We start from the raw sequence: 25,043 nt of genomic DNA, 5'->3' as shown, positions 1-25,043 counted from the left end.
AAATAATAAAAACACTTCTATCTCAAAATAATTTTTTTTACAACAAAAAAAAATAAAAAAAAATTCGCAATGGCGATGGTGGTGGTGTTAGCTCCGGCGACGAAAATGGTGGTGGTAGTGGTGACGGTGGAAGTGGGGGTGGCCATGGTCAAGCGGTGGTAGCATTGGTGGTAATGGCAATGGTAGGGTGACGGTGATGGTCAGGCGGCGGCAGTGACAATGTTTTCGGTGGTTACAACGACGATGGTGTCGATGGTTTCGCTGGTGGTAAGGTGGTGGTGGCGGAGGCGGTGGTGGTGATGGTGGCAGTAAGATGTTGGTGATGGTGATGGTAGTGGCGGTTGTTGTTGTTGGGTGGTGATGGTGTTGTTAAGAAAGTAAGGTGAAGGAGGAATGGAATAAAAAAAACAAAGAGGGTAAGAAGGAATTGTTTTAATGTAATGGGATTCCATGTGTAATAGATGATTCTATTCCATTGAGCAACCAAACACCACTTTTTTCATTTTACATAATAAATAATTTCATTCCTCCTATCATGCATGCTTAACAAAAGCTACTCTAGTTCCCACTTGTGAAGTAGTTTCAGCCATCGACACAAGACCACCGCCAAACGTATTCCCAAACACCCTCAATCCCCAGCCAACCACATCTCGCCACGTCACCCCCTAATCCTCATCTAAAAATCCCACTACCACGTACCCTACGTCCCGTCACACCCGATCCCTCCCTTGTGCACACGTGTTACGGCAATGTGACACCAGTACTTCCCACCATCTCCTCTACATATCATCTTCTTCTTCCTCATATTATTATTATTATTGTTGTTCTCTCTCTTAATTCTCTCTCTCTCACACACACACAGTACACCTTCATCCGGACCAACTATGGCGGGTAGGAAGCGAAGGAAACTCAGATTGTAAGCTTTCTTCAGCCAATTCCATTCAATTGATTTGAAATTGGATTAGGGTTTTTGGGTTTTAGGGTTTGTAGATGTGAGATCTGTGTCTGATTTTGCAATTCAGCTACTGGGTATGCTCAATTCGAGTGAATTTGGGCTAGAATGTGTTTTTATTGATATCGTGATTGGATTATGTGGGTTTTTGATGGTGGTGATTTTGATTGGTTTATTGACTTGTTGCTATGAAGAATTGAAGATTGCCCAGTTTGGGTTTTAGGGTTTTTTGGTAAAGACTAGATTTTTAGGGTTTTGAACTGAGTTGGTTGTGTTTGGGCTTGTAGCAAGATTTGATTTGTGTTTGGTAGTTGAATTCAAGGGTTTGTTAGTGGGTTGTGTTTGATGTATGCAAATGTAGGTTCTTAATTTGTCATTTGTCAAAGTTCAAGACTTTGTTCTCGAAATCTTTGTTTTTTCTCTAAAAATTGAGCCACGGTTCTGATTTGAGCACGCCGCAGTGAATTCTGTATGTATAAATGTAGGTTCTTGATTTGTCAAAATTTAAGACTTGTTTCTCAAAATTTTGTTTTACATCTAAAAGGTGAGTTATGATTTGTTTTGAACACACCCCAATCGATCATCAATGTATGAATGTAGGTTCTTGATATGTCAAAATTCAAGACTTGTTTCTCAAAATCTTGCTTTTGCCCTAAAAAGTGAGCCATGGTTCTGATATGAACGCGCCCAGGTTAATTATAAATGTGTAATGTAGGTTCTTGATTTGTAAAAATTCAAGACTTTTCTCAAAACTTTGTTTTTTTCCCTGAAAAGGCGTGTCATGATTTGTTTTGAATGTGCCCCATTCAATTTATAAGCGTATAAATGTTTTTGATTTGTTGAAGTTTAAGACTTGCAAGTCTTTCAAAATCTTGTTTTTGTACCTTAAAAGTAAGTCATGATTCCTTATTGAGCACACCCCAATAAAATTAGTACACCATATCACCAATGTTCCTCTTTTGAATCTATGATTTTGCATTTGTAGGTTGTCGGAAACAATTAAAGATGATAAAAGATTGGCAATGAGAGAAGATAACGAGGAGGAGCATCACGAGTCATGGTCAGTCCTTCCGGTAGAACTTTTGGAAATAATAGTATCTCACTTAAATTTAAAAGACAACATTCGCACCTCTTCTGTTTGCAAAAGATGGCTTTCGGTCGCTCTCTCTGTCAGAAAAGTGAACAAACCACCATGGCTCATGTACTTCCCAAAACTCGGTCGAGTTTTTGAATTTTACGACCCGTCACAACGAAAAACATACTCTCTCGAGTTACCCGAGTTGCATGGGTGTAGAATTTGTTACAATAAAGACGGCTGGTTATTGCTATACAACCCAAGAACGCAACGCATTCTATTCTTTAACCCGTTCACACGGGAAATGATTAAACTACCAAGATTTGAAATGACCTACCAAATAGTGGCATTTTCAACTTCACCAAAGTTACCTGACTGTATTATTTTTACAGTTAGACACGTGAGTCCAACCGTTGTTGCTATAAGCATGTGTCAACCGGGTGCAACCGAGTGGACCACAGTCAACTACCATAACCGGTTGCCATTTGTTAGTAGTATTTGGAATAAGCTTGTTTTCTGTAACGGGCTTTTTTATTGTTTGAGTTTAACGGGTTGGTTGGGCGTTTATGATCCGGTAGAGCACACATGGAGTATCCGTATTGTGCCACCGCCTCGGTGCCCCGATAACTTTTTTGTGAAAAATTGGTGGAAGGGGAAGTTTATGGCTGAGCACAAAGGGGATATTTTTGTTATATACACTTGTTATAGTGAAAACCCGATTATTTATAAGTTAGATCAAGTGAATAAAGAGTGGGTTGAAACGAAAACGCTCGAGGGTGTGACGTTATTTGCAAGTTTTCTGTCGTCACATGCGAGAACCGATCTTCTTGGAGTGATGAGAAATAGTGTTTATTTCTCTAAAGTTCGGTTTTATGGAAAACGGTGTATATCATACTCGCTTGACCAAAAACGATATTACCCTAGGAAACAGTGTCATGATTGGGGCGAACAAGATCCGTTTGAAAGTATTTGGGTCGAGCCGCCTGATGATCTTTCAAGCTTCGGCTGGGAAAGCTAGTGTTAATTTGCTACTTCTATTTCTCTTTGTATGTGGTCCTGATTTCTATTTAATGCTATATGTGTTGAAGTTTATTTGTCAACGGCATTTTTCTTTATATGTGGTTAAAACCGTGTTTATTTGTTCTTTGCAGCGTTTTGTGTTGATGTTCTGAGCCACATGAAGCAACTATGAATAAGTAGTCCATTGGCAAATGTAAAACCTGAATAAGTAGGATGGAAGTAATCTCAGCATTCATGTGCATTAGAATTTATGCTTAAACTGGAGCAGAGCAGCCCCCAAACAAGATCGCAGCTTCTAAAATGGTTCATAATGCTGAGTAGTAGCAGATAAGATAGCTATATGGTTATATAATACTTGTTTATGTACCCAGTTTTGATCAATTGATTGATGCATGTCAGTTTTGGTGCCAAATTATTTGCATCTTTGTTAACTGGAGAACTTGTTAGTAATTTGAATTTGTACTATGCTTAGATTAGTTTGATATCAAGGGAAACCAACTATTCGGTTTACCGCACCTGTTTTCTCTTTGTGTGTTTTGCAAGAAACCGGTAGACTAACGGACTTGTGTAATCATGTCCAAATCATCACAAAACAAGACTAGTATGTTGAAACAAAAGGGTGCGCAATGTAACTAAACATATTTTTACTGAACCAAATGTCACAATAGTAAATCCCAGTAAACAGAAAAGGAAATAATATTTAAGAGGTTAAAATCAACATAAGGGAGCAACATAACATTCATCTCTTCTGATCCAGCTGTTGAACACCATACTCCTCAGATAAACAAATGCCTGTACTCTCCATTAGCAAGTTGGCAAAGCATGTTGAAGTTATTTGTATCTGTAATGTCAGTATGCATAGAAAAATAAATACACAATAACTGCAAAAGAGAATTCAACCTATCAAGAAACAATCAAAAAGTAAATACAATGAGTGCAAAAGAAAGTTGCACAGATCATAAAAAAATCATCACAATACATCATGAAAGTTTATTTTGCTTTACTGCAGCTCAGATAACACAATGGGTAACTGGGTACTTGAATTTATTATCATCTCATTATTGTCATGTCAATTTTTAAAGTCGAATTTTAATGCAGGACACACTACACCTGGTCCATGAAAATGCCACATAATTGTCCTTTTTGTGATGTCCAAAGAAGAAACATTTTCCTTGGTTTGCAAAATCGTAGACCATATTTATGTGTAGCTAATGTAGCTCTTAGTTTTCATAGTATCCGTGATTTACCACTCATGTGGAGCAGTGTGACCAAATACTGTGTGACTCAGCCTGTTTAATTCATTGCAGCAACAAGAATAATAGATGTCTTTGGTTTTAGTTGGTACTCCTTGATTTGCAAATTGAAACCAAACAACCAACTAAAACCAGAAAACCTGATGGCTGGCACTTCAAACTTCTTATGGATGCTTCATTTTGAAGAGTTAAATAAGAACATGGTCCCTCGTAAATGGTAGTTAGCCAAAAGTAAGGATTTAGAAAGAATTTTTCAAATCATGCCCTAAGGAAACCAAAAACAATCCGGCGTTTATAAAAGAGCACTAAGGTTTTTTTTCTGACAAGTAGTCACATGAAGCCACTTATATCAAGACTGAGGCATTTTATACAAAACTTAGTGAAATGGCCCATGTAAGATGGTGTATGGTCTAAATAAGATTGACAACATTTCAAATTTCCAATAGCACAAATAAAAAAAATCTTCATCTTTTATGTGTAGTAAATTTAGTGATATTTCAATTAAATGATAAATAAACAACATATTAATTAATGCATACTTCATTCAGAACCAACATTTCAAAAAACAAGAGCTTAAACTTTGAGCAAAAGGCATACCGAATGAATCACCAAAGTTGGTCGCTATCTCTGCATGAATGGACTGTGCACTGTCAGCAACACCAATTACTTCAACAAACGTAGTAAGAGGAGCTGGCATTTGACCCTTCACCACAATTTGCTTTTCATCCGTTGATCTCCCGGTCAAACCACTAGCTTCAGGTCGCACTACCTGAATCACTGTCCGCACTCTTTGGCCGACATAACTGCGAAGAAGGTCACCATTCACAAGGACAGCTGGGTTTGAAGTATCCATATCCTAAACACAATAAAGTTCATCAATTTAAAAACCAACATTCTTAAAACAACAAATAAAACTACATAGCAAAAACCCACAGAGGACTTTCATCGAACATGTGGTGTGCATAAATATAAGATAAACCATTGTACCAATTTCTTCAAAAGATCAACAAAAGGTCATGACCATAGCCAATATGATTTCATTACTAACACTGGCATTCAGCAAAAATATTACAAACAAGTGAGCAAAGAAAGATTATCAACATATCATAAGAACAAACAATAACCTAAAACAAGAAATTAAACAATTAAAAAGCAAAAATACACTGAGGACTTTCATCAAACAGGTGGTGTGCATAAATATAAGACAACCCATTGTGCCAATTTCTTCTAAAGACCAATAATAAACAAAACCATAACCAATATGCTTTCATTATCAACACTGGCTGGCATACAACAAAAAGATCACAGGCAAGTGAATAAAGAAAGATTATCATCTTATCAAAGTAAAAACAATAACCTAAAACAAGAAATATAACTACAACGCAAAAGTACTTTCATCAAACAGGTGGTGTGCATACATATAAAGTTCACAGCTGTACCAATTTCTTCAAAAGATCAACAAAAAGCATAGCCATGACCGGTATGATTTCATTTCTAGCACTGGCATCCGACAGAATCATTACAAGTAAGTGATTAAAGAAAGATTATCAACAGATCTAAGTACAATCAAATAAATTTATAACACGTTAATAAATACACTCGTAGAAGGATTTACTACACACCTGAAGTTGTGCGTTGCGAATTTTGCAGAGGTGATCGGAAATAAACAGGAAGTCAAGCAGGTTGAGATTTATAAAAAGGGTTGGTTTTATATATTTAGGGCATATGGGCGGTAAAACTTCCCGCCAACCCGTAACTACAGTGGACTAGGTCGCCTTCGTAATAACCCGACCCGGTTATCAAGTTTTAGGTTTGTGTACTCTTTTATAAGTGTGAGTCTATGTCGAAAAATATCGAAACTTAAAAGAAATGAAAGTATAAATTGGCTTTGCCCTCGATTTTAGCATGTCTTATAAACTGGCTTCACGCTTGATTTTAACATGTCTTGTTATGTTCAAACATGAAATTTCTTTCAAGGGGCACAAAACATTTATCAACTTACCACACCTCTTGATTTAAATAGCTAAAAATAAAAAATAACTTGATAGCCAATGGTGGGCAAAATCAATTAGTTTTCCGAAGTCTTTTTCGTATTTTGTTTTCTTTTACATTTTTTTTTTTTTGTGATTTATATCTTATGAATGCACTCGATTTTTTAACTCATGATTCGTAGTTTCAAATTGTCATATTAGCTTTTTCTTTGAACGGTCTGGTTATAATAGAAAGAAAAAAGTATCAGCTAGCTATTCTCACAGGTACATATTAATTCAAAAAACAAAATACGCCAAATTACATGCACACCTGACTACATTAACTCGTAACGAGAACACTAATATGATATTGGGCCCGTAATCCAGCATACCCAACACACCACAAAGGTCGATTACCCAACCATAATGAGGGTCCATCAAATAGTGTTCAATCCGGCCAAAATAATGTTGCATGACAACCGTCAAGGATACATAATTCAAGGGTTCAACATTTTATTCATAATATTTTCCATAATATTAGTATTTCATTTAATGCTCGTATTTTCCATTGCTATTTTCGTTTAGTATTTATTGTCTTGTAATAGGAACAAGAGAATACGTGAAAGAATAAAATTGTTTAATTCTATTCTTTAATATATCCCCTAAGATATCTCCATCCCTCGAAGTTGCGTTGTGGACTTGTGGTCGTTGGTTGAGAAGCACGATCAATATTTTATGACCACACTCCCCAACTACGCATCACTAATTAAATAGGTTGCGCTACCATCCCGGACCCTAAGCTAACACCCACACGCACACAAGGAAAAAAACCCCAAAACTAACCCCCAAGCGTCCCACTTCCACCGCCTCTAAACAACGCCCAAAGCAGTGCCTATCAAAACCATAAATGTAACCAAAACCAACCAACAAATTTGCTTCTGCACCTACCAAAAATCTAATCCGCAGCCACCCCCACCACACCCAAGTTGTGTCATGATGTAACACAAAGTGTACATCTTATTACATCGAATTATCTTCATATTTATCCCGAACTCTATGCAAATTCATTATTTTAAGTACTTATTTGAGTTATTTGTGAATTTGCAGGTCTGGGCGCCCGCCCTGACAAAGAAAACATGAAAAGATGGCGTTTCGGGGACAAAAACAAGCAATCTGCCAGACCTGCACGCCCATGCCAGCCCGTGCATGGGCCCGTGCCAACCTGGAAATGTGTCGGTGCAAGCCAGTGCATGTTCTACAACTGAGAAAGTTCAAAATAACCAGCCCGTGCACGGCCGTGCATACCAGTGCATGTTTTACAGCTGAGAAAGTTCAGTATAACTAGCCCGTGCACAGCCGTGCACGCTCGTGCAAGCCCGTGCCAGAACAGAGAAATCTGACTTTTTGGTCAGACTAAAGCAATGGGTTGACTTTCCACATTAGTGCACGGTCTGCCTGTGCCAAACATCCAGAATGCATAAATACACTTCCATTGTCCTCATTTCAAGTGTGGAGCCTTAGGGGAATTCTCTAAATTGCTGGAAAATTATTGTGTATTTGCTAGAGAGAATTCAAGGCTTCCATCTTGTATGATCATCCTTGCAAGTAGCATTCATCATTCATCTTAGTTTGCAATTTCTTGTTCCTAACAATGCTTTGTAAGACTACTTTGATTTTGTTTGTTGTATCAAGCCTTATGGGCTAAATACTATTGTTACTTAGATTATGTTGAAGCTTTTGCTTATGTGATATTTATTTATGCATGATTTTGACAAGTTGGTGTTCTTCAAGTTTATGACATATTATTGAATAGAGTTTGATGGTTGAATGCTTGTTTTAATTCCTAGTCTTGTTAGTTTGATAGATGTTTAACCATAATATGTTGGAAAACTATGTATTGAGCATTTGTTTATGAACTTAGTTTGTGTATGCATACTTTGTTTATATCATTAAGTTAGGAATGACTAGTTGAAATTAACTTGGTTATGAATTTTAAAAAGCATGAAACCTATCACTTGATATTGGAAAATTGTATGGTGATAATATGATTCTTTGTGTTGGTTAATATTTGCTAGGGCTTAAGGCCATAATTCTTGGTTCATATTTTGCTAATTAAAAGTTTCATGTGTTTAACCAGTGTTCTTGAACTTGTCTATTTTACATGATTTTAGGTGGTTAGTTTGTTGTTTTCATTCTAGCTTTCCTTTGATTATGAAATTAGGTAGTTTTGACAAACTTACTAATCTATGGTTATTAACTTGTTGAAAACCCATCATGTTGTTTTGATGCTAGTATCAGGTTGCCTTGATTGGTATTTGATGTTGGTGCTTAATACATGATGTTTGTCATTATCATTGTTATTCTGTCACTAAGTTTAAGTGGATACATAGTCTAAGTAGCTTTGTTTGGATTGATTGTTAGTTGTATTTTATTTGCTTTGTTATTGTTGTATGCTAGTTTAGTTACTTGAAAAAATTATTTGGATTGTTTGTTTGGTTAAATTAATTACAAAGATTTAGTATCAAAAGTTAGCCGTGCCCATGGATTAACACTCGGTTCTTATCGATACTTTACTACAAACGATAGGTACACTTGCCTTTCGTGTGTGGTTTGGTTGTTGGTGAAAACCATTTTTAAAACCCGATTTGTGTGAAACTTTTATTCAAATTTTATATATATATTCGCATACGTCATGTCATTAACCAATGAGGCACTAAAGGGAATAGAAACCTGTGAATGGCGATCACCGTGGCACTACGTCACCAATAATGGTGACCATCTTGGGGGAAACGATCCCGTTATTGAGGACAACGACGTTTTTCATGTCACACCCCAACCTAAGACGGAAATACCGGGGCGTGAGCATGCTTGTTCACAGCTCGAATATACTATCATAAAATAAAAGTGACAATATCTATAAGTTGATTATTTTATTTCAAGCAATGCTTACAATATCCAAATATGACAGAATATTCCAAACAAGTAAAGATAATTCAAATAAACTTAAACAATGATTGTCTTCGTTAAATCCTAAGGTCTTGTCTAGGTGTCCAAACTTCAATATTCAATTTACATGTTAACCTGCATATGCGTAGAAAATAATAGAGTTTGTCAACATAAAGTTGAGTGAGTTTACCACTAGTTTTGCAATGATATGATATAGTATGATAAATAAGCATAACGTAGTAAATTGCGGTAAATAAATCAAATCATAAGCAAGTAGTTAGACCGTTAACAAGCGAATCGAGCGTTGGTCAATAGTATGATCACACTATAAATGAGAATATGTTGGACCCCTCCGAAATACAAATGAATGAATATTAGCACATAACAAGTAACACATAGCATTCGATCGAAATACACACAATTACACGTTTGTTATGTTTGAGATATATAAATAATACGAAATACGGATAATACGCATATGTCCCCAAAAACTTGTGAAAATTTAGTAAAACAGGGGAATGATAAAACTCATCTTAGACAAAAGGCAAGTGAATACAATTACGAATAAACGAGTTAAAGATTAAGCGAATCGTCCACTACGCGTCAAACGAGATAAACAATAAGAACTTGAAACTTTGAGATATGATAATATAAGTAAAAACGAACTCATTGCCGCTGGAATCAATCCAAACGGATGTTTAGAACTCAACTTATGTTAAATTTAAGATTTAAATGAGTCGGTACTGACCAGAATCCGAACAACGAGTCGGAAGTCAGTTTTTGGTAAGTAGCCTTAAAATTTCTTTTCGAGAATAAAATTCTTCTGGACCGAACGTTGAATCCGCCAAGAAGTATGAGAAAACGTAAAGTCAAATTTGTTGACTGTTTTGCTCTTTAACGAGTTTTAAACGAATTAACCAGCCAGCACCCTTCAACCATCGAAATTGATTGAAGGCTATTGACTAGGGAGTATGTATGAACGATTACTCAGTTTACAACTTACCCGAAAAGTAAAAGAATCAAGAGAAACAAATAGTCAAAGGTCCAAAAGTAAGCAAAGTCAACCGTGTGTGCTTGTATCTTCAGCAATAATGCAAAAACCGAAGAGTTCTAAGAGGGACAGAGGTGAGTGGCGGCTGGAGGAGCTCTATTAGGGTTAGGGTAAAGTTTGTGGCAGGTTAGAATGATATGTTTATATAGGAATTACAAAAATGAACCAATTATAGTCATTATGCTCGTTAAAGCAACCAAATATGAATTTAATGAGAAAATCGATGAAATAAACCAGAGATTTCGTGCTTGATCATTAAGTTATGAATATGGACTTGTATTTTAGTTAAAATCTTTTTCTTATACCTTAATTCACTCAACTTATGCCTAAAATAGTGGATTTTTATGCCAAAAACGAGTTAGGAAAGGAAATTGAGTGTGAAATCTGTGTAGGTCTTCCACCATGCCACGCGGCCAACTAGGGAGGCTCCCATCGCGCGGCGTCCTAACCGCCATGGGGTAGAATTTTCAGTTTTGATGATTTTGGTCATTGTGGTTTGTTAAATGGTCAATTATTGAATCTTTTATGCATAAAATAAGAAATGAACAACATGTAAAGTATGAAGGGCATAAAGTGAACATAGAAACTTAAATACTTATAAATATTTTATTTTTGATTAATAATAAATATCTAAAGTATTCCCGGGTCAGGTTAAACGTAGACGAATACGAGTTCGAAAAATCCGAGATGTTGCATTTTGGGTCAAGAGTATTGATACGATATTGTTTCTCATTATATTAGTCTTTCATTGAATGCTCGTATTTTCCATTATGATTTTCCTTTAGTATTCACACTTCACAGTCTTGTAATATGAACTAGAGAAGGCATGGAAGAATAAAAATGTTTAAGTATATTCCTTGATCTATTTTTTTTCTTACATGGTGGTTATCTCGAATCAACCGTATCACGCACTATGTACCTCCTCTAAACCCCCCATCTTCCCTTATTATTAACCCACAAGAACGAGAGACGTCTAATGTCTTTCTTTATTCTATTCACTAGTGCTTGTGTATTATTGAAGAGTGATTCACTTATTGTCTTACACAAACACCAACATGTTGTAATAATGGATTTGATAACCTTCTTTTTACCTTCTAGACCCTTTATATCTGTATGTTGTTTAAGAAGATCCCGTACCTCGAACGCATATACCGACGAGATTTGACATCAATCTCTTATAAATTGCCAAATGATCGACACCACATAAAAGTATACTAAAACATGCTCCATCGATTCGAGTACCTCTTCACGTAATGGGCAAGTGTTGTTTACATTTAAAATGCAGTGCCCTTGTAATGTATCCAATACATCGAATGGTAAATTTTATGACACGTGTGTGTGTATAGAAATAGGATCAAACACATTTTATTTTTTAACATTAAAACAGTGAGAACCAATTTGCTGTTATTATTAGGTTTATTTTTATAGGTTTTTGTTGTTATTTTTTTATTATGAGACGTTATAAGTATTTGCTGATTTATATTTTGTTGTTATTGTTAGATATTTTCTTTTGCTGTTGTAAATATTTGATGGTATTTGCTGTTATTATTTTGTTCTTGATTTTGGTTCTTTTGTTGTAATTTTTAGGTTTTTTTCTTTGTTATTATAGATCATTGTTTATGTAGATTGATATCGTAGTTGGTATTGTTTCTTACGTTCTTATGTTAAGATTAAAATGTACATGAATCTTCCCCATATATATATATATAGGATCATGATTATGTGATAACCTTTTGGGAATTAAGAACTTCGAGGACAAAAAAAAAACCAAAAAAAAATCATAAAACAAAAAAAACACAAAAATAAAAAAAGTAAAAAAAAAACTTATTTATCATCCTGGTTTCAAAAAAAGAAACATAAATTTTTTTTTATCGGTTTAGCTAAATTATACATATATGCATAACTAGCTTTAGAACCCGTGTGATGCACGGGATGCTAAAAAAATACAATAAACTATAGAAATTAAATAATTAAATTAAAAAACATATATTTTATCAAATTAAATAGTTTAACAAATTAAGGTTATATTTTATAAATTAATATTCATACGAATACGTGATTAATTCTCACGCAATTTCTTCATAATAATGAAAAAGATGAACATAGTGATTTTATAAGTTGGAATTATATTTTTTTTAATGGAATAATGAATTATAACAAAAGATGATATAAAAAGGGAACATTATATATAAATTAGCATGACAATAGAAATACAATAAACTATAGAAATTAAATAATTAAATTAAAAAACATATATTTTATCAGATTAAATAGTTTAACAAGTTAAAATTATATTTTATAAAGGAATATTCATAAGAATACATGATTAATTCTCACGCAATTTCTTCATAATAATGAAAAAGATGAACATAGTGATTTTATAAGTTGGAGTTATATTTTTTTAATGGAATAATGAATTATAACAAAAGATGATATAAAAAGGGAACATTATATATAAATTAGCATGACTAAATCATACCTTTGTATTACAATTTTGAATGAGAACTCTATAGATTCATGAAGATTGAATGCAAACGTGACAATAAAATTGTTATTCATTCATAATTTCTTCTTGTTTTTATCTTCTTATATAAATATCGTTCATTATTGTTTACTACATTCAACTTTTACACTGAAAAGTATGTATATATTGATTTAATAAAAAAAACAGATATGATTTCATTAATATATAAATATTTTTATTATACTGACATAAATATTCGTATATTTTTAATCTCTATAATTTAGGTAATTAGTTATTTGATTAAATTATTTATTGATATGTTTTGATTACAAAGACATAAATAAGTTTAATTAAAAATAGAAAAATAGTTTGAGCGGGAAATTTTGGCTAAGAATGATCTCACAGTGACATGTGTCTTGGTTATTTTATTTTATTAGAATAGGTAGATATGTACATATATGTACACATATATTTTTTATTATATATCTATAAAATATATAAACGAAACTCCTAAAATCCTGCGTGTCGCGATGTGGTCGCTCCCCCTTTTTATGAAAGTCACCAGATTGCTTGATTTTTAAATGAATGTTTCTCATTGATTTAACTCAAATTCATGGGTATGGGTCTTACCAAAACCAGATAGCTCTTAAATGGGTAATAACATCTCATTAAATTAAAAAGCAATCTTACCAATTATTTGATATGAAAATCCTATAAAATAGGGATATACTAAAATTTAATATCCAATTTAAAATGAAAAAGATGTTATTTATAATTAATAAACAATTTTATAGTAAAAACATAAGCGGGTTACGGATCACCAAATCCAGATAGCTTTTAAGCAGTTTATAACATATCATTTATTTATGAAACCCTTTCATCATCAAACCCTAAGTATATTATTAACTTTCTAACAATAAAGAAAATTAAAATCCAAAAAATAAATACTAAAAAACGAAAAATGTAAAACAATTATTCTCTCAAGCCATCAAATTGTTTTATTTGTAAATAATGTCTTCTCACGCATTTGACCCGAATTCACGGGTAAATGTCTCACCAAACCCATATAGCTCTTAAACGGGTTATAACATCTCATTATATTAAAAATTAATCTCATCAAATATTTGATATGAAAATCCTATAAAATAGGGATATACCAAAAATTAATATCCTATTTTATTTAAAAAAAAGATATTATTTATAATTAAGAAACAATTTTATAATAAATAAAATAAACGGGTAATGAGTATCATCAAACCCAGATAGCTTTTAAACCGAATTATAACATATTATTTATTTGTGAAACCACTTATCATCAAACTTCAAGTATATTAATTATTAGCTTTCTTACAATAAATAAAATTAAAATCCAAATATACATATATAAATATTAAAAACGAATAATGTAAAACAACCCCCATAATACGAGGAATCAAATCTAGTATATGTATAGTTTAAGGTAAATGAAATGTACATATGTGTATATTACGTAACTAGAGATTAAATGAAATTATACACATGTATATAGGTATAATACGAATTAATTATTTTTTTTTGTTTTTTTATGAAACCTGAATGAAATATAAGAATTTTGTTTTTTTTACTTTTTAAAATTTTTGTTTTTTTTTGTTTTATAATTTTTAAATATTTTTTTAGAGATTTTTTTAATAGTTCAAAATGGTTATCAATTTGCAAAGGATTCTATTTGGATCCTTACTATACACACACACACATACATACTAGGTTTTATAACGGGTTGTTTTACATTTTTTTTTTTGGATTTTAATTTTCTTTCTTATAAAAAAGTTAATAATATACTTAGGGTTTGATAATGAAAGGGCTTCACAAATAAATGATATGTTATAACCCGTTTAAAAACTATCTGGATTTGGTGGCACATGGCCATCTTTTTTTTATTATAAAATTGTTTCTTAATTATAAATTAGATATTTTTTTTTTAAATCGGATATTAATTTTTAGTATATCTTATTTTCTAGGATTTTCATATCAAATATTAATTTTTTAATTTAATGAGATGTTATAACCCGTTTAAGAGCTATCTGGGTTTGGTGAGACCCATACTCGTGAATTTTCGGGTCAAATGCATGAGAAGTCTCAATTTAAAAATAAAGCAATTTGATTGCTTGAGAGAATTTAGGGAACAACTAGAGAGTTTTTAAAGGTTTAATATATATATATATATAAAGGATAAAATACAATAATCCTTTATCGTACATTACATACGCGACACTTCCAATCGTTAGATTTTCAAAACCCAAAATCACAATTACACTCATCTGCTCGTCCCTCTCCCTCAATCAGTCTCCACCACCAGTCGCTGACATCAACACACCTCCTTCACCTTCGATCGCTGGCGCCATCAACACTCTTCGTCACCATCATCGTCGTCGACAATTAACTCATCGGAAAAACCTGTCACAGGTTTGGTTAGTTGAATTGAAATTGAAGCCAATCGATCGGTTAATCTTGAAATCGATTCAATTAATCATTTATTTGAAGCTTCAATCGATCAATTTTGAGTTATGGATGATGGGTTTTTGACATTGAAGTATTGAACGTTTAAAGGTAAAAACGTTTTAGTTGAACGTTTAAAGGTTTAAAGCGTATTAGCTGGAACGTATTATACGTTTTCGTATTATACGTTTTGATAAACCGTTGTATTAATACATTCTAGTTTGAAATAAAATTGATTTCTTCTTATAGTTTTGATAAAACGTTCTTTTAATACGTTCTGGTTGAAATAAAATTGATTTTTTTAATACGTTGTGAAGTTTTAATACGTTCTAGCTTCAATCACCTTTAGTGTCCTTTTTAATACGTTTTGTTGCTGTTGCAATCACCCTTAATATAAGTTTTGAATTGCAATCACCTTTAATACGTTTTTGGTGTCCTTTTATATGTTTTAATAAGTTTTAAAGAAAGTTTTAATACGTTCTAGTTTTAAAAAGGGGGCTTACAGAGGTTGCAGCGGCGGTGGTGGCGACGGAGCTCTGGCGGAAGAGAAGAGGATAGAAAAGGGGACGAACACATACATACCTAATTCCATGTGCCAAACAATGACACTTTTAATACGTTCTTCAATTTCACACTTAGGGCACAAGCTGTAGCTTTGTCAGTTTTGAAGTTACTTACAATTATGCCACCGCGTGAAATTGAAATCGACGTTCAAAAAGCTCGCGTACTAATGTACGATAACCAATTATTGTACGTTAACCTACCCCTATATATATATGTATTGAATGACGTTTGGATCAATTCTTAATACCTGAGTGAGTTTTTCTTAGATTGATACCAACCCATCACTGTAGGAAAACCCTATTAAGCCAGTTTTGAATCTGAGACCTTAAGGATCCAAGTCTTAACCATCAGCCCGCTCATTATCATTGATACAGGAGACCAGTTGCATTTTATGACACACATTAATAAGTATTTAATAGTATTTGTTATTTGAAAGTAAATTAATTGCTTTCTTGAAGACATAAGGTACGAAAAGGATGTACGAAATTTCCACAATTCGTGGTGAAGACTCTTTCTTAGTTCACTTTCATTGTCGCACGTTACGGAGACCTTCTAAACCAATGAGATTTTTTTAGTGTTATTAATCATTTTATAAAATGGATTTTATTATTTGTGTCCACGTTCATCATCCCACCCGTCTTCAACTCCACATCTTAAAATATATTATAATTTATATGTTTACGTAGTATCCATTAATTTATTTTTGACCCTAAAATAAGTCAGAATAACACTCTAAATTCATTCAACCAGCACAATATCATAGGCCCACGTTCATTATTTCAAAGATAAAGTCAAAAGGTTGACTTTGTTTAAAAATATTCCATCCCACCCACCATATATGATACAAATGCCTCCACCCAACTTTGCTCAGTCTTGCCATTACACAAACCATCTTTCTTGTTGTCAAAAAGAAAATGTTGGGGAAGAAGATAGGTTCGGTGAAGAACCTAGCCAAGAAGGTTAAGGTTCGAGGTGCCAGTGAGCCATCACTATCTGAATGGTTACTTAGGGATGGTGAGGAAGAAAGAAGTTTAACGGCTTCTTGTTCTTCACCATCATGCAAAACGCCGACTGGGTTTTTCACTCTATATGTAGGCGACGAAAGACATAGGTTCGTCGTACCCATGGGCTACCTGTCTCACCCTCTTTTCAAGATGTTGCTAGAGAAATCATCCGAGGCGTTTGGGTTTGGCCAGAAGAACGGATTGGTGGTTCCATGTAGTGTCAATGCTTTTCAAGAGGTAATAAGTGTTGTGGAATCTTGTAAGGGAAAATGTGATTTGAGTAGCTTGGTTGAAGAGCTTATTTAGAGCATTTTGCACCAAGAATAGTAAATACATGTCATAGCATTGTGTGTTGGCCATTGATACAAAAATATGTTTTGTCGACCTTTTGGTTGGTAATTTTTATTTAGAAATAAATAAGTGACCAAGAACATTTATGTTATATGGGTTATTCTTAATGAACTTGGTTTAATACAACAACTTTAGTCATTATTGTACATGGTTTGGTGCTTCAATATTATTTGTTTGATGACTTAAGTTTCATTTATAGCCCCATGAGACAAATGTATGTATTTTGATTCGAGTCGTATTCTACGGTTACGATTATACCATACACGTCTCTATTGTACCGTGATCAAGTCTCAATGAGAAAAGAGGTTTAGTTAAGGTAAATACGAGTTAGAATTTACACAATTGTATGAAATAATTGAATTTCAAATCCATCAAATGACACAGATCAAAGGGTTAGTGGAGTTTGATTTATAATTGCTTAAGAATAAGGTTTGGTGAAGTTAATCATATATCGATCAGATTGGGGGACCAACCCCCCCCCCCCCCCCGGGGTGCCCGCACAAGTACCAATTGCTTCGCAGAAGCAATTCTTCTTTGGTAGCAAATGGTTATCCATTAAGCGGAGGAAATTTTTGTTAACATAGACCACTCTTGCAAGAACGGACTAATGGGGGTGGGGGGCTGGGGGGCTTTGTCAAACTAGAAAGCATGGAACCATGTGGTGAGGTGAGTATAAATGGAAACAAAGAAATACCCTACTTTGACAAAATTGTTGGAAATAAGGTCAAAGAACACATAATTTGATCTCAACCAATGTCGACTCATTCTGTTTATTATAATTCTTGACATACTTAGATACCCTTAACCATCTATTTACACTGAATAACTTCCTAAACATATTAGGACTCAAGCTCCTAATATATAGTAATTCACCTAAGTGTAAAACATTCAAAAACTAAATAGATAAACATCCTAAATTTTCAAATTATTAATTAAATTATGTCTAATCCAAGCCTTTCAAAATACCCATACAACTTTCGTTTTGTTTCAAAACGACCCATTAACTTTCTTGATGACTCATTTCAGTATTAACTTTCAAAAATAGACACTTAGATAGGGTGAGATGGACCGTGATGGGAGGGTGATGTGGCGGTTCGGGCACCTCCCCACCCCTTTTGGCACCGCATCTTATCTGTCTCATTGCCGTGCTGTTCTGTGTCTAAAACCACGATCCTAACGCTCACCTTCAAAGTCGACACTACAAAAGCAAATCGCCCGGGATAATTCAATCACAAAAACTTCATTTAAACAACCGTCCCATATAACCAACTAGTTATCCAGACAAAACCGAAAACATGTTAATTTCCGTTAGAACAATCTATCTACGGACAATGACTACTAGTAGGCTAGCATCTTGAACTTGAAGTAACACTTATGTTGGTCGTATACTGGCCCATTGGGCCAGGATGGTTCATTATTTGGAAGCTAAGCCTACAAATGTTAAATGAACGGTGAGATCAAAAGCCTTCAAATTTCAAAAGACAAAACTCATCCCGCTCCATTTCATTTCCATCTTCCTCAAATCAAACACAACACCTCTGTGTGTGTGTGTGTCCAGAGAAAGAGAGATAGATCCAATTTGTGCCTAATCATGTCCGGTCGTCACGATAAGGGCGTCAATGTCCAGGTGCTTCTGCGTTGCAGGTACGGCCACTGTTTATTATATTATACGATCTACCACTTCTTCTATCTAGGGTTTGTGGTGTAATGTGTGTTGTATTTGTTTAATAATAATAATAGGCCGTTTAGTAACGATGAATTGAGGAACAACGCACCTCAGGTGGTGACCTGCGACGACTATCAGAGAGAAGTCAAGGTTTCTCAGAACATTGCTGGCAAGCTAACCGATAGGGTTTTCACTTTTGACAAGGTACCTTATTTGCTATTATTATTATTATTATTATTATTATTATTATTATTATTATTTTATTATCAATGTTGTAAAAGTAGGTTTACAAGGCCGAGTAGTACTCGCTACAGGTATGTCGCCGAGGCGAGTTTCTTTAATTCCATCTAGTTACTAAGAATCTATCAAAGGTTGTCAACCTCTGTCAGAATCACATCTAGTCGCTGAACTTGGGCCGATTTTGATTTATAAAAGTAATTCGTATTTCGATAATATTAAGGATAAATACCATTTTTTTAACTAATGATTAGTAGTTTTTAGAATAATTTATCATTTAAAAATGTATTTCTCTTATTTATATTGATATTCACCTATTTTGTTATAAATATTAGTAAACTTATGACATTTGATATATATATAATATCCAAAAATTAATTTCCGTTATATTTACCATAGGATCCGCCTAGCGACTTTTGCAACCTTGATTATTATTATTATTATTATTATTATTATTATTATTATTATGTCTTTACTGTTTAATTTTATCCATGAACTCTGTAATTAACAACAAAATTATTCAAGGAATGGAGATATGTTATAGTTTTGTTTTGAGTTTTAACATAAAAGGGCTATCTAATTAGAACATTGTTGTATCTGTTTTTGGAATTAGACATCTACGGGAACAGTAAATTAGTCGCTTGTTTATGGTTGATAATGCGAAGTTAATATGTAAATTTATGCAGGTATTTGGTCCCACAGCCCATCAAAAAGATTTATATGAGCAAGCTGTTATTCCAATTGTAAAAGAAGTGTTAGATGGGTTCAATTGCACCATTTTTGCTTATGGACAGACCGGCACAGGAAAAACGTACACTATGGAAGGAGACTGTAAGAGGTCTAAGGTATAATATATTGCAGAAGATGGTAACCTTAAATTATGTATTAACCATATGTTTTTACTTTTGCTGTTAACTATGCATTACAAATTGATTCTCAGAGTGGGCCAAATGGAGAGTTGCCATCAGGAGCAGGTGTGATATCTAGATCTGTGAAACAAATATTCGACACACTGGAGGGTCAAAACGCTGAGTACAGTGTCAAAGTAACGTTTTTAGAGCTTTACAATGAGGAAATCACTGATTTGCTTGCTCCTGAAGAAATATCAAAAGTTTGTATTGAAGATAAACAAAAAAAACTTCTGCCTTTAATGGAAGATGGTAAAGGTGGAGTTCTTGTGAAAGGCTTAGAAGAAGAGATTGTAACAAGTGCCAGTGAAATATTCACATTACTTGAAAGGGGATCCGCCAAACGTCGAACTGCAGAGACGTTATTAAATAAACAATCAAGGTTATAAGTCTTCTGCAGGATATTCTGTTTTTTTGGTAACTTATAATCCGTTAATGCTATATGTAAAGCTTATTTTTTTTACAGTCGGTCACATTCACTGTTTTCTATCACCATACACATAAAAGAGTCAACCCCAGAAGGTGAGGAACTTATCAAATGTGGGAAGTTAAATCTGGTTGATTTAGCTGGCTCAGAAAACATTTCTCGTTCAGGCGCAAGGGAGGTAATACTATTTTATTTTTTGTTTTCAAGTTACTGAAAAGAGTACACATTTTTTAATACATATGGTAAAAGTTAGTAACATTTTGTAACTTTTAGGGTCGTGCAAGAGAAGCTGGAGAAATAAATAAAAGCTTGCTTACTCTGGGACGGGTTATAAACGCTCTAGTGGAACATCTGGGACACATCCCTTATAGGTTTGGATTATTTTTTTGACTCATGTTTAGGATTCATTTATTTGAGCTGTCAATGTCTGTGAACAAGTCTACAACTGATATAATACCTTTTTCTGATTTTTTAAAAAATTCAAATTACAGGGATAGTAAACTGACTCGTCTACTTCGTGATTCGTTGGGTGGAAGGACAAAAACTTGTATCATTGCCACTGTGTCTCCTGCTGTTCATTGTCTTGAAGAGACCTTGAGCACATTAGATTATGCCCACAGAGCAAAGAATATAAAAAACAAGCCAGAGGTATTGTGCTACTGTCTGTGCATAAATCATGTTATTCTTACTTTTGTTTATTATTTGATCACTTCGTCTTCATTCATTTGTTTAGTCTTAACTGTTTTAGTTAAACAAGGAAATTTAATACTTCAATTGCACAATTTCTGTGTTATGTCTTGTTTTATAAGTAATTATTATGTTGGTTTTGAGAAAACTGTAATCAGGTTAGCATCTTTATCTGTGATGATGTTGCCATGTTTGCCAGCTAGATCACTCACTTTTAGTGCATGAGTGATACCCTAAAATGCTTATCTGGTTTGCTTAAGTTTCGCAACTTAGTTTTTTGTTATTTTGGAGGTCACTGACCAAACCAAATATTTTTCTTTCAGTTTATATGACTTCTTTTGTTTTGTCTATCTGTAGGTAAACCAGAAAATGATGAAAACAACTTTAATCAAGGATCTTTATGGTGAAATTGAAAGACTCAAAGCTGGTAAAAACATGTGTTGTTTGATAATGTATTTTGAGATTTACAATGAGAATTACTTTGGAATAACTAATGTGTAATTCTTTTTTGATAATTTTTTTCCCAGAGGTTTATGCTCAACGTGAAAAAAGTGGTGTTTATCTACCAAAAGAGCGTTATGACCGAGAGGAAATGGAGCGAAAGGTATCAAACCTTTTAGCTGTTATGAAATATATATTGCATCCTAGCATTTTTGCAATGTTCTGGTGCTGTTATAATTCTGTGCATTCATTATTTTCTAGTTTTTAGTTTCAACTAGGAACTTTTGCTGCATTGTTTTAAGTTTTAACATAACATGAGCCTAATCTTATATTATTATACTTGGTTTAGGCAATGGCAGATCAAATAGAAAGAATGGGAATCAAGATAGAAAGCCAACAAAAGGTTTGCAAATTCTGGTTAGTATAGTTCACTTGTTTCGGCATTTTTTCTTACCTTTTCTTTCGTGACAGCAATTTGAAGATTTGCAAACTCAGTTTATCGCTCGTGTAGAAGAGTGTTCTGACTTGAGCTGCAAACTTGAGTTTACACAGGTATCTTAAAACTTGAGTGATTCTTTAACTTTATAATAAATCTTTGATAAGTAAAACCTAATCTTATTTTTTTCCTGTACATAGACCACATTGAACCAAACCAATAAGGTGTTGGCTAATACAGAGGAAACATTAAAGAAATGTCAGTATGCTCTCAATGAGCGGGATTTCATCATACACAAACAGAAACAAGCAGGTACATTTAGGACTTGATTGTTTTTGGTGTCAATACATTTGCCACCTTGTATTTTTTTACATACGTTTGAATATTGTATACAGAAAACGCATTAACTCATCAAGCATGTGTTCTTCGGGCCGACTTAGAAAAATCTCTTCACGACAATACATCATTGTTCATGAAAATTGGTATGTACAATATTATACATACATACACATACATGTTTGGATATTTTACTATAATCTTTTCAATTGTACGCAGCAAGAGAAGATAAATTGAACGCTGGTAACAGATCAATTGTAAACAGGTTGGAATCTGAGCTGGCACAAGATGTTGGCTCTCTTTGTAACATGGTGGCTACATCTGTATCGAAGCAAAGCGAACAACTGAAGTGCATTGAGAAGTTTTGTGACACGTTCATTAATATTAATGATAAGGTGCTACTCTATTTCTGTCATGGAATATATAATGTGTGCTTACAGTCTACACACCATTGATATTTAACTATATTTATGATTTTATAACACAGGCCATCTCTGACTTAAAGAAAAATGTATCTGCATCAAGAAATTTATATATTTCTCATATTGAAGACATGGAAAATGTTGTACGTTTATACAAAGCAAGTGCTAATGGAAGTTTAGAAGATATTTCAGCCAAGGCAGTTTCTAATGCTCATTGTGTTGAAGAAGTAAGTACAGATAATACTGCAGCATTCATAAAACTTAGTATCTAATTTAAGTTTTACTTGTTTTCTGTATTAGCTATTGGCAGAAGAAGCTGCAAAAGGGCAATCTGTATTTGATGAGCTACAAAGTACTATATCAACTCAACAAGGAGAGATTGTGGCTTTTGCTAGAGAGCTTCGAAAGGTTTGCATTTTTGAGTTTTCATGAGAATTTAAAAGGTATTTTTGATCATTAATTTTGAGTTTGTGTTAACAGAGATTTGGTGATAGCATTCATCATACAACAAATATATCTGAGTACATAAATGGTATATTTGATAAGCTAATAGAAGAGTCAAAAGAGTTAGGAAATAATGCTAGTCAAGTAGACGCGATACAAACAAAGAATATTGTTGAATTTCAGAAGGCGTACGAGGTACATATAAGTGAATTTTAAATAAAATAAGTGAAATATGAAATAACATCTTTTAAATAAATTCTTTCAGGAGCAATCAAGGTCTGATGCGCAGAAGCTAATTGCTGATGTGACAAGTTTGGTCTCGAGTCATATGAGTAGGCAAAAAGAGATGGTTGATGCTCGCTTAGTTGGCATAAGAGAAACTGCTGCTGGAAGCAAGACGGTTTTAAACGGGCATGTTTCTTCAATTGAGGGAATCACAACAGACGCCAAACGAAAATGGCAAGAATTTGCTTTAAAAGCAGAACATGATGCAAGAGATAGTGCTGACTTTTCTGCTGCTAAACACTGCCGATTTGAATTATTGTTACAAAAATGGTAATTAACAACTTTCAAGCACTCATATTTATTGTTGTTAATCAAATTAACTAATCTTGCATTCTTGCTAACATTTTGTTTCAACTTGCAAATCCAGTGTTGATAATACAGAAATGGCATTGAACCATTCAAAAAAGACACAAGAATCTGTGACTAATATGGGTCAAGAACATGTTTTAGCTATTGAGGAGCTGGTCAGGTGAGCTATGTACCCAAAAAAAAAAAAGAAAATAGTAAGTACTTAAACTTTTGAACAAATGTGTAGTTTTTAATATTATTTAAATTCTGCAGAAGCGCTTCTGAGAACAACGAGCTTCACGATGCTGAGGTTAGCGCCGCAAGGAAAACTGCCGAAGAGGACATGTTAAAGACCTGCGAGGACATCATTAGATACATGGAGGGTAAGTTTTGATGGATTATATGTTTACTTTCGCTGAGGTGGTATTTTGACTTTGAACTATTTGCCACTAATAATGTTTACATGTATGGATGCTCTTTACAGGCTCATCACAACACGAGCAAGTGGCTGTTCATGGAATATTAGAAACCACAAAAACACAAACAATGTTTCTTGAATCTTTACAAAAGGACCACACTACACAATCTGGTTCAATACAGCAGAAGACACATGATACCTTTCAGCAGAAATATACGGTAAGATTTCTTAATGAGTCATCCTTTGACATACTGGCATTTGATATTTGATGATCATAAAACGTTATTTTCGTGCAGGATTATGAACCATCTGGAAATACGCCTGTAAGATGTGACACCGAAGTTCCAAGTAAGGTTACTATAGAGTCACTTCGGGCATTGCCAATGGAAACGTTATTGGAGGAATTTAGGGAAAATAATTCATTCGAATCATTTGAACTTAAGGACGCAAAGATTTTTCCTACCCCTCGATCACCTCTTGCAGAAATCAACAAATTAGCTTAGTGTTATTATTGGTTTTGGCTTATATGTACGTGTTACTATGTATACTGTCAAGAATGAAGAGATAGTGTGATAGATGGATAGTTTTACATAATCCCTGCTTGGGATGTGTTCTGTTTTCACCAATTAGTAGAGTGGGGTTGATTAAGAACTGCATTTGCAATGTTTTATTTTTATTAAAACACATGGTGAAATTCCATGATTTTTACTAGTGTGGCTATGACTAAACAAAACTGTACAAATAAAACATATCCACATGAAATGCAAATGTGCTAGGACATATGAAAATTTCATTTTTCTCTTCGTTTAATGCCCTATGAATTCACAATTTCTTTTTCCTTAATCTATGCACTTAAACTATGCGTTATACTTACCGCCTCACTGCCCAAGTGTCTAATGTAGCATTGAAGGGCTGCCTAGAGT

At 33.8% G+C, this 25,043-nt stretch overlaps 3 protein-coding genes and 1 pseudogene across 4 annotated transcripts; 3 read left to right on the top strand and 1 right to left on the bottom strand.

Moving 5' to 3' along the window:
* The first annotated feature begins 854 nt into the window (after positions 1–854).
* On the top strand, positions 855–3,045 carry LOC143563574 (F-box/kelch-repeat protein At1g57790 pseudogene; annotated as a pseudogene). The gene is made up of 2 exons (XR_013140691.1): positions 855–916; positions 1,938–3,045. The product of XR_013140691.1 is annotated as an F-box/kelch-repeat protein At1g57790 pseudogene (transcript).
* Positions 3,046–3,823: 778 nt separating this feature from the next.
* LOC143564204 (replication protein A 14 kDa subunit B-like) lies at positions 3,824–5,153 on the bottom strand. The gene is made up of 2 exons (XM_077051556.1): positions 4,898–5,153; positions 3,824–3,888 (listed from the first exon to the last, which is right to left on the bottom strand). Exons 1-2 carry the CDS (start codon positions 5,151–5,153, stop codon positions 3,824–3,826), a joined length of 321 nt encoding a protein of 106 aa, XP_076907671.1.
* An 11,531-nt stretch (positions 5,154–16,684) lies between these two features.
* Positions 16,685–17,080, top strand: LOC143563564 (auxin-induced protein 15A-like). The gene has a single exon (XM_077051077.1). It carries the CDS (start codon positions 16,685–16,687, stop codon positions 17,078–17,080), a length of 396 nt encoding a protein of 131 aa, XP_076907192.1.
* A 1,613-nt stretch (positions 17,081–18,693) lies between these two features.
* LOC143565454 (kinesin-like protein KIN-5C) lies at positions 18,694–24,770 on the top strand. Its single transcript, XM_077052422.1, has 22 exons — positions 18,694–18,769; positions 18,866–18,995; positions 19,715–19,873; positions 19,969–20,318; positions 20,403–20,541; positions 20,637–20,734; positions 20,855–21,011; positions 21,408–21,477; positions 21,578–21,654; positions 21,841–21,894; positions 21,963–22,043; positions 22,128–22,239; positions 22,323–22,409; positions 22,483–22,658; positions 22,751–22,912; positions 22,986–23,093; positions 23,166–23,324; positions 23,395–23,684; positions 23,782–23,883; positions 23,976–24,085; positions 24,187–24,338; positions 24,417–24,770. The coding sequence occupies exons 1-22, from the start codon at positions 18,717–18,719 to the stop codon at positions 24,621–24,623; spliced, it is 3,033 nt and encodes a 1,010-aa protein (XP_076908537.1). The 5' UTR covers positions 18,694–18,716; the 3' UTR covers positions 24,624–24,770.
* The last annotated feature ends 273 nt before the right edge of the window (positions 24,771–25,043 follow it).

This window comes from Bidens hawaiensis, unplaced genomic scaffold, assembly GCF_021521415.1.
Source record: "Bidens hawaiensis isolate Kalapana, Puna unplaced genomic scaffold, B.hawaiensis_p1.1 tig00001206_1, whole genome shotgun sequence".
Lineage (NCBI taxonomy): Eukaryota > Viridiplantae > Streptophyta > Magnoliopsida > Asterales > Asteraceae > Bidens > Bidens hawaiensis.
Note: the sequence above shows the minus strand (reverse complement) of the source record. Positions and strands in the feature narration are given on the sequence as shown.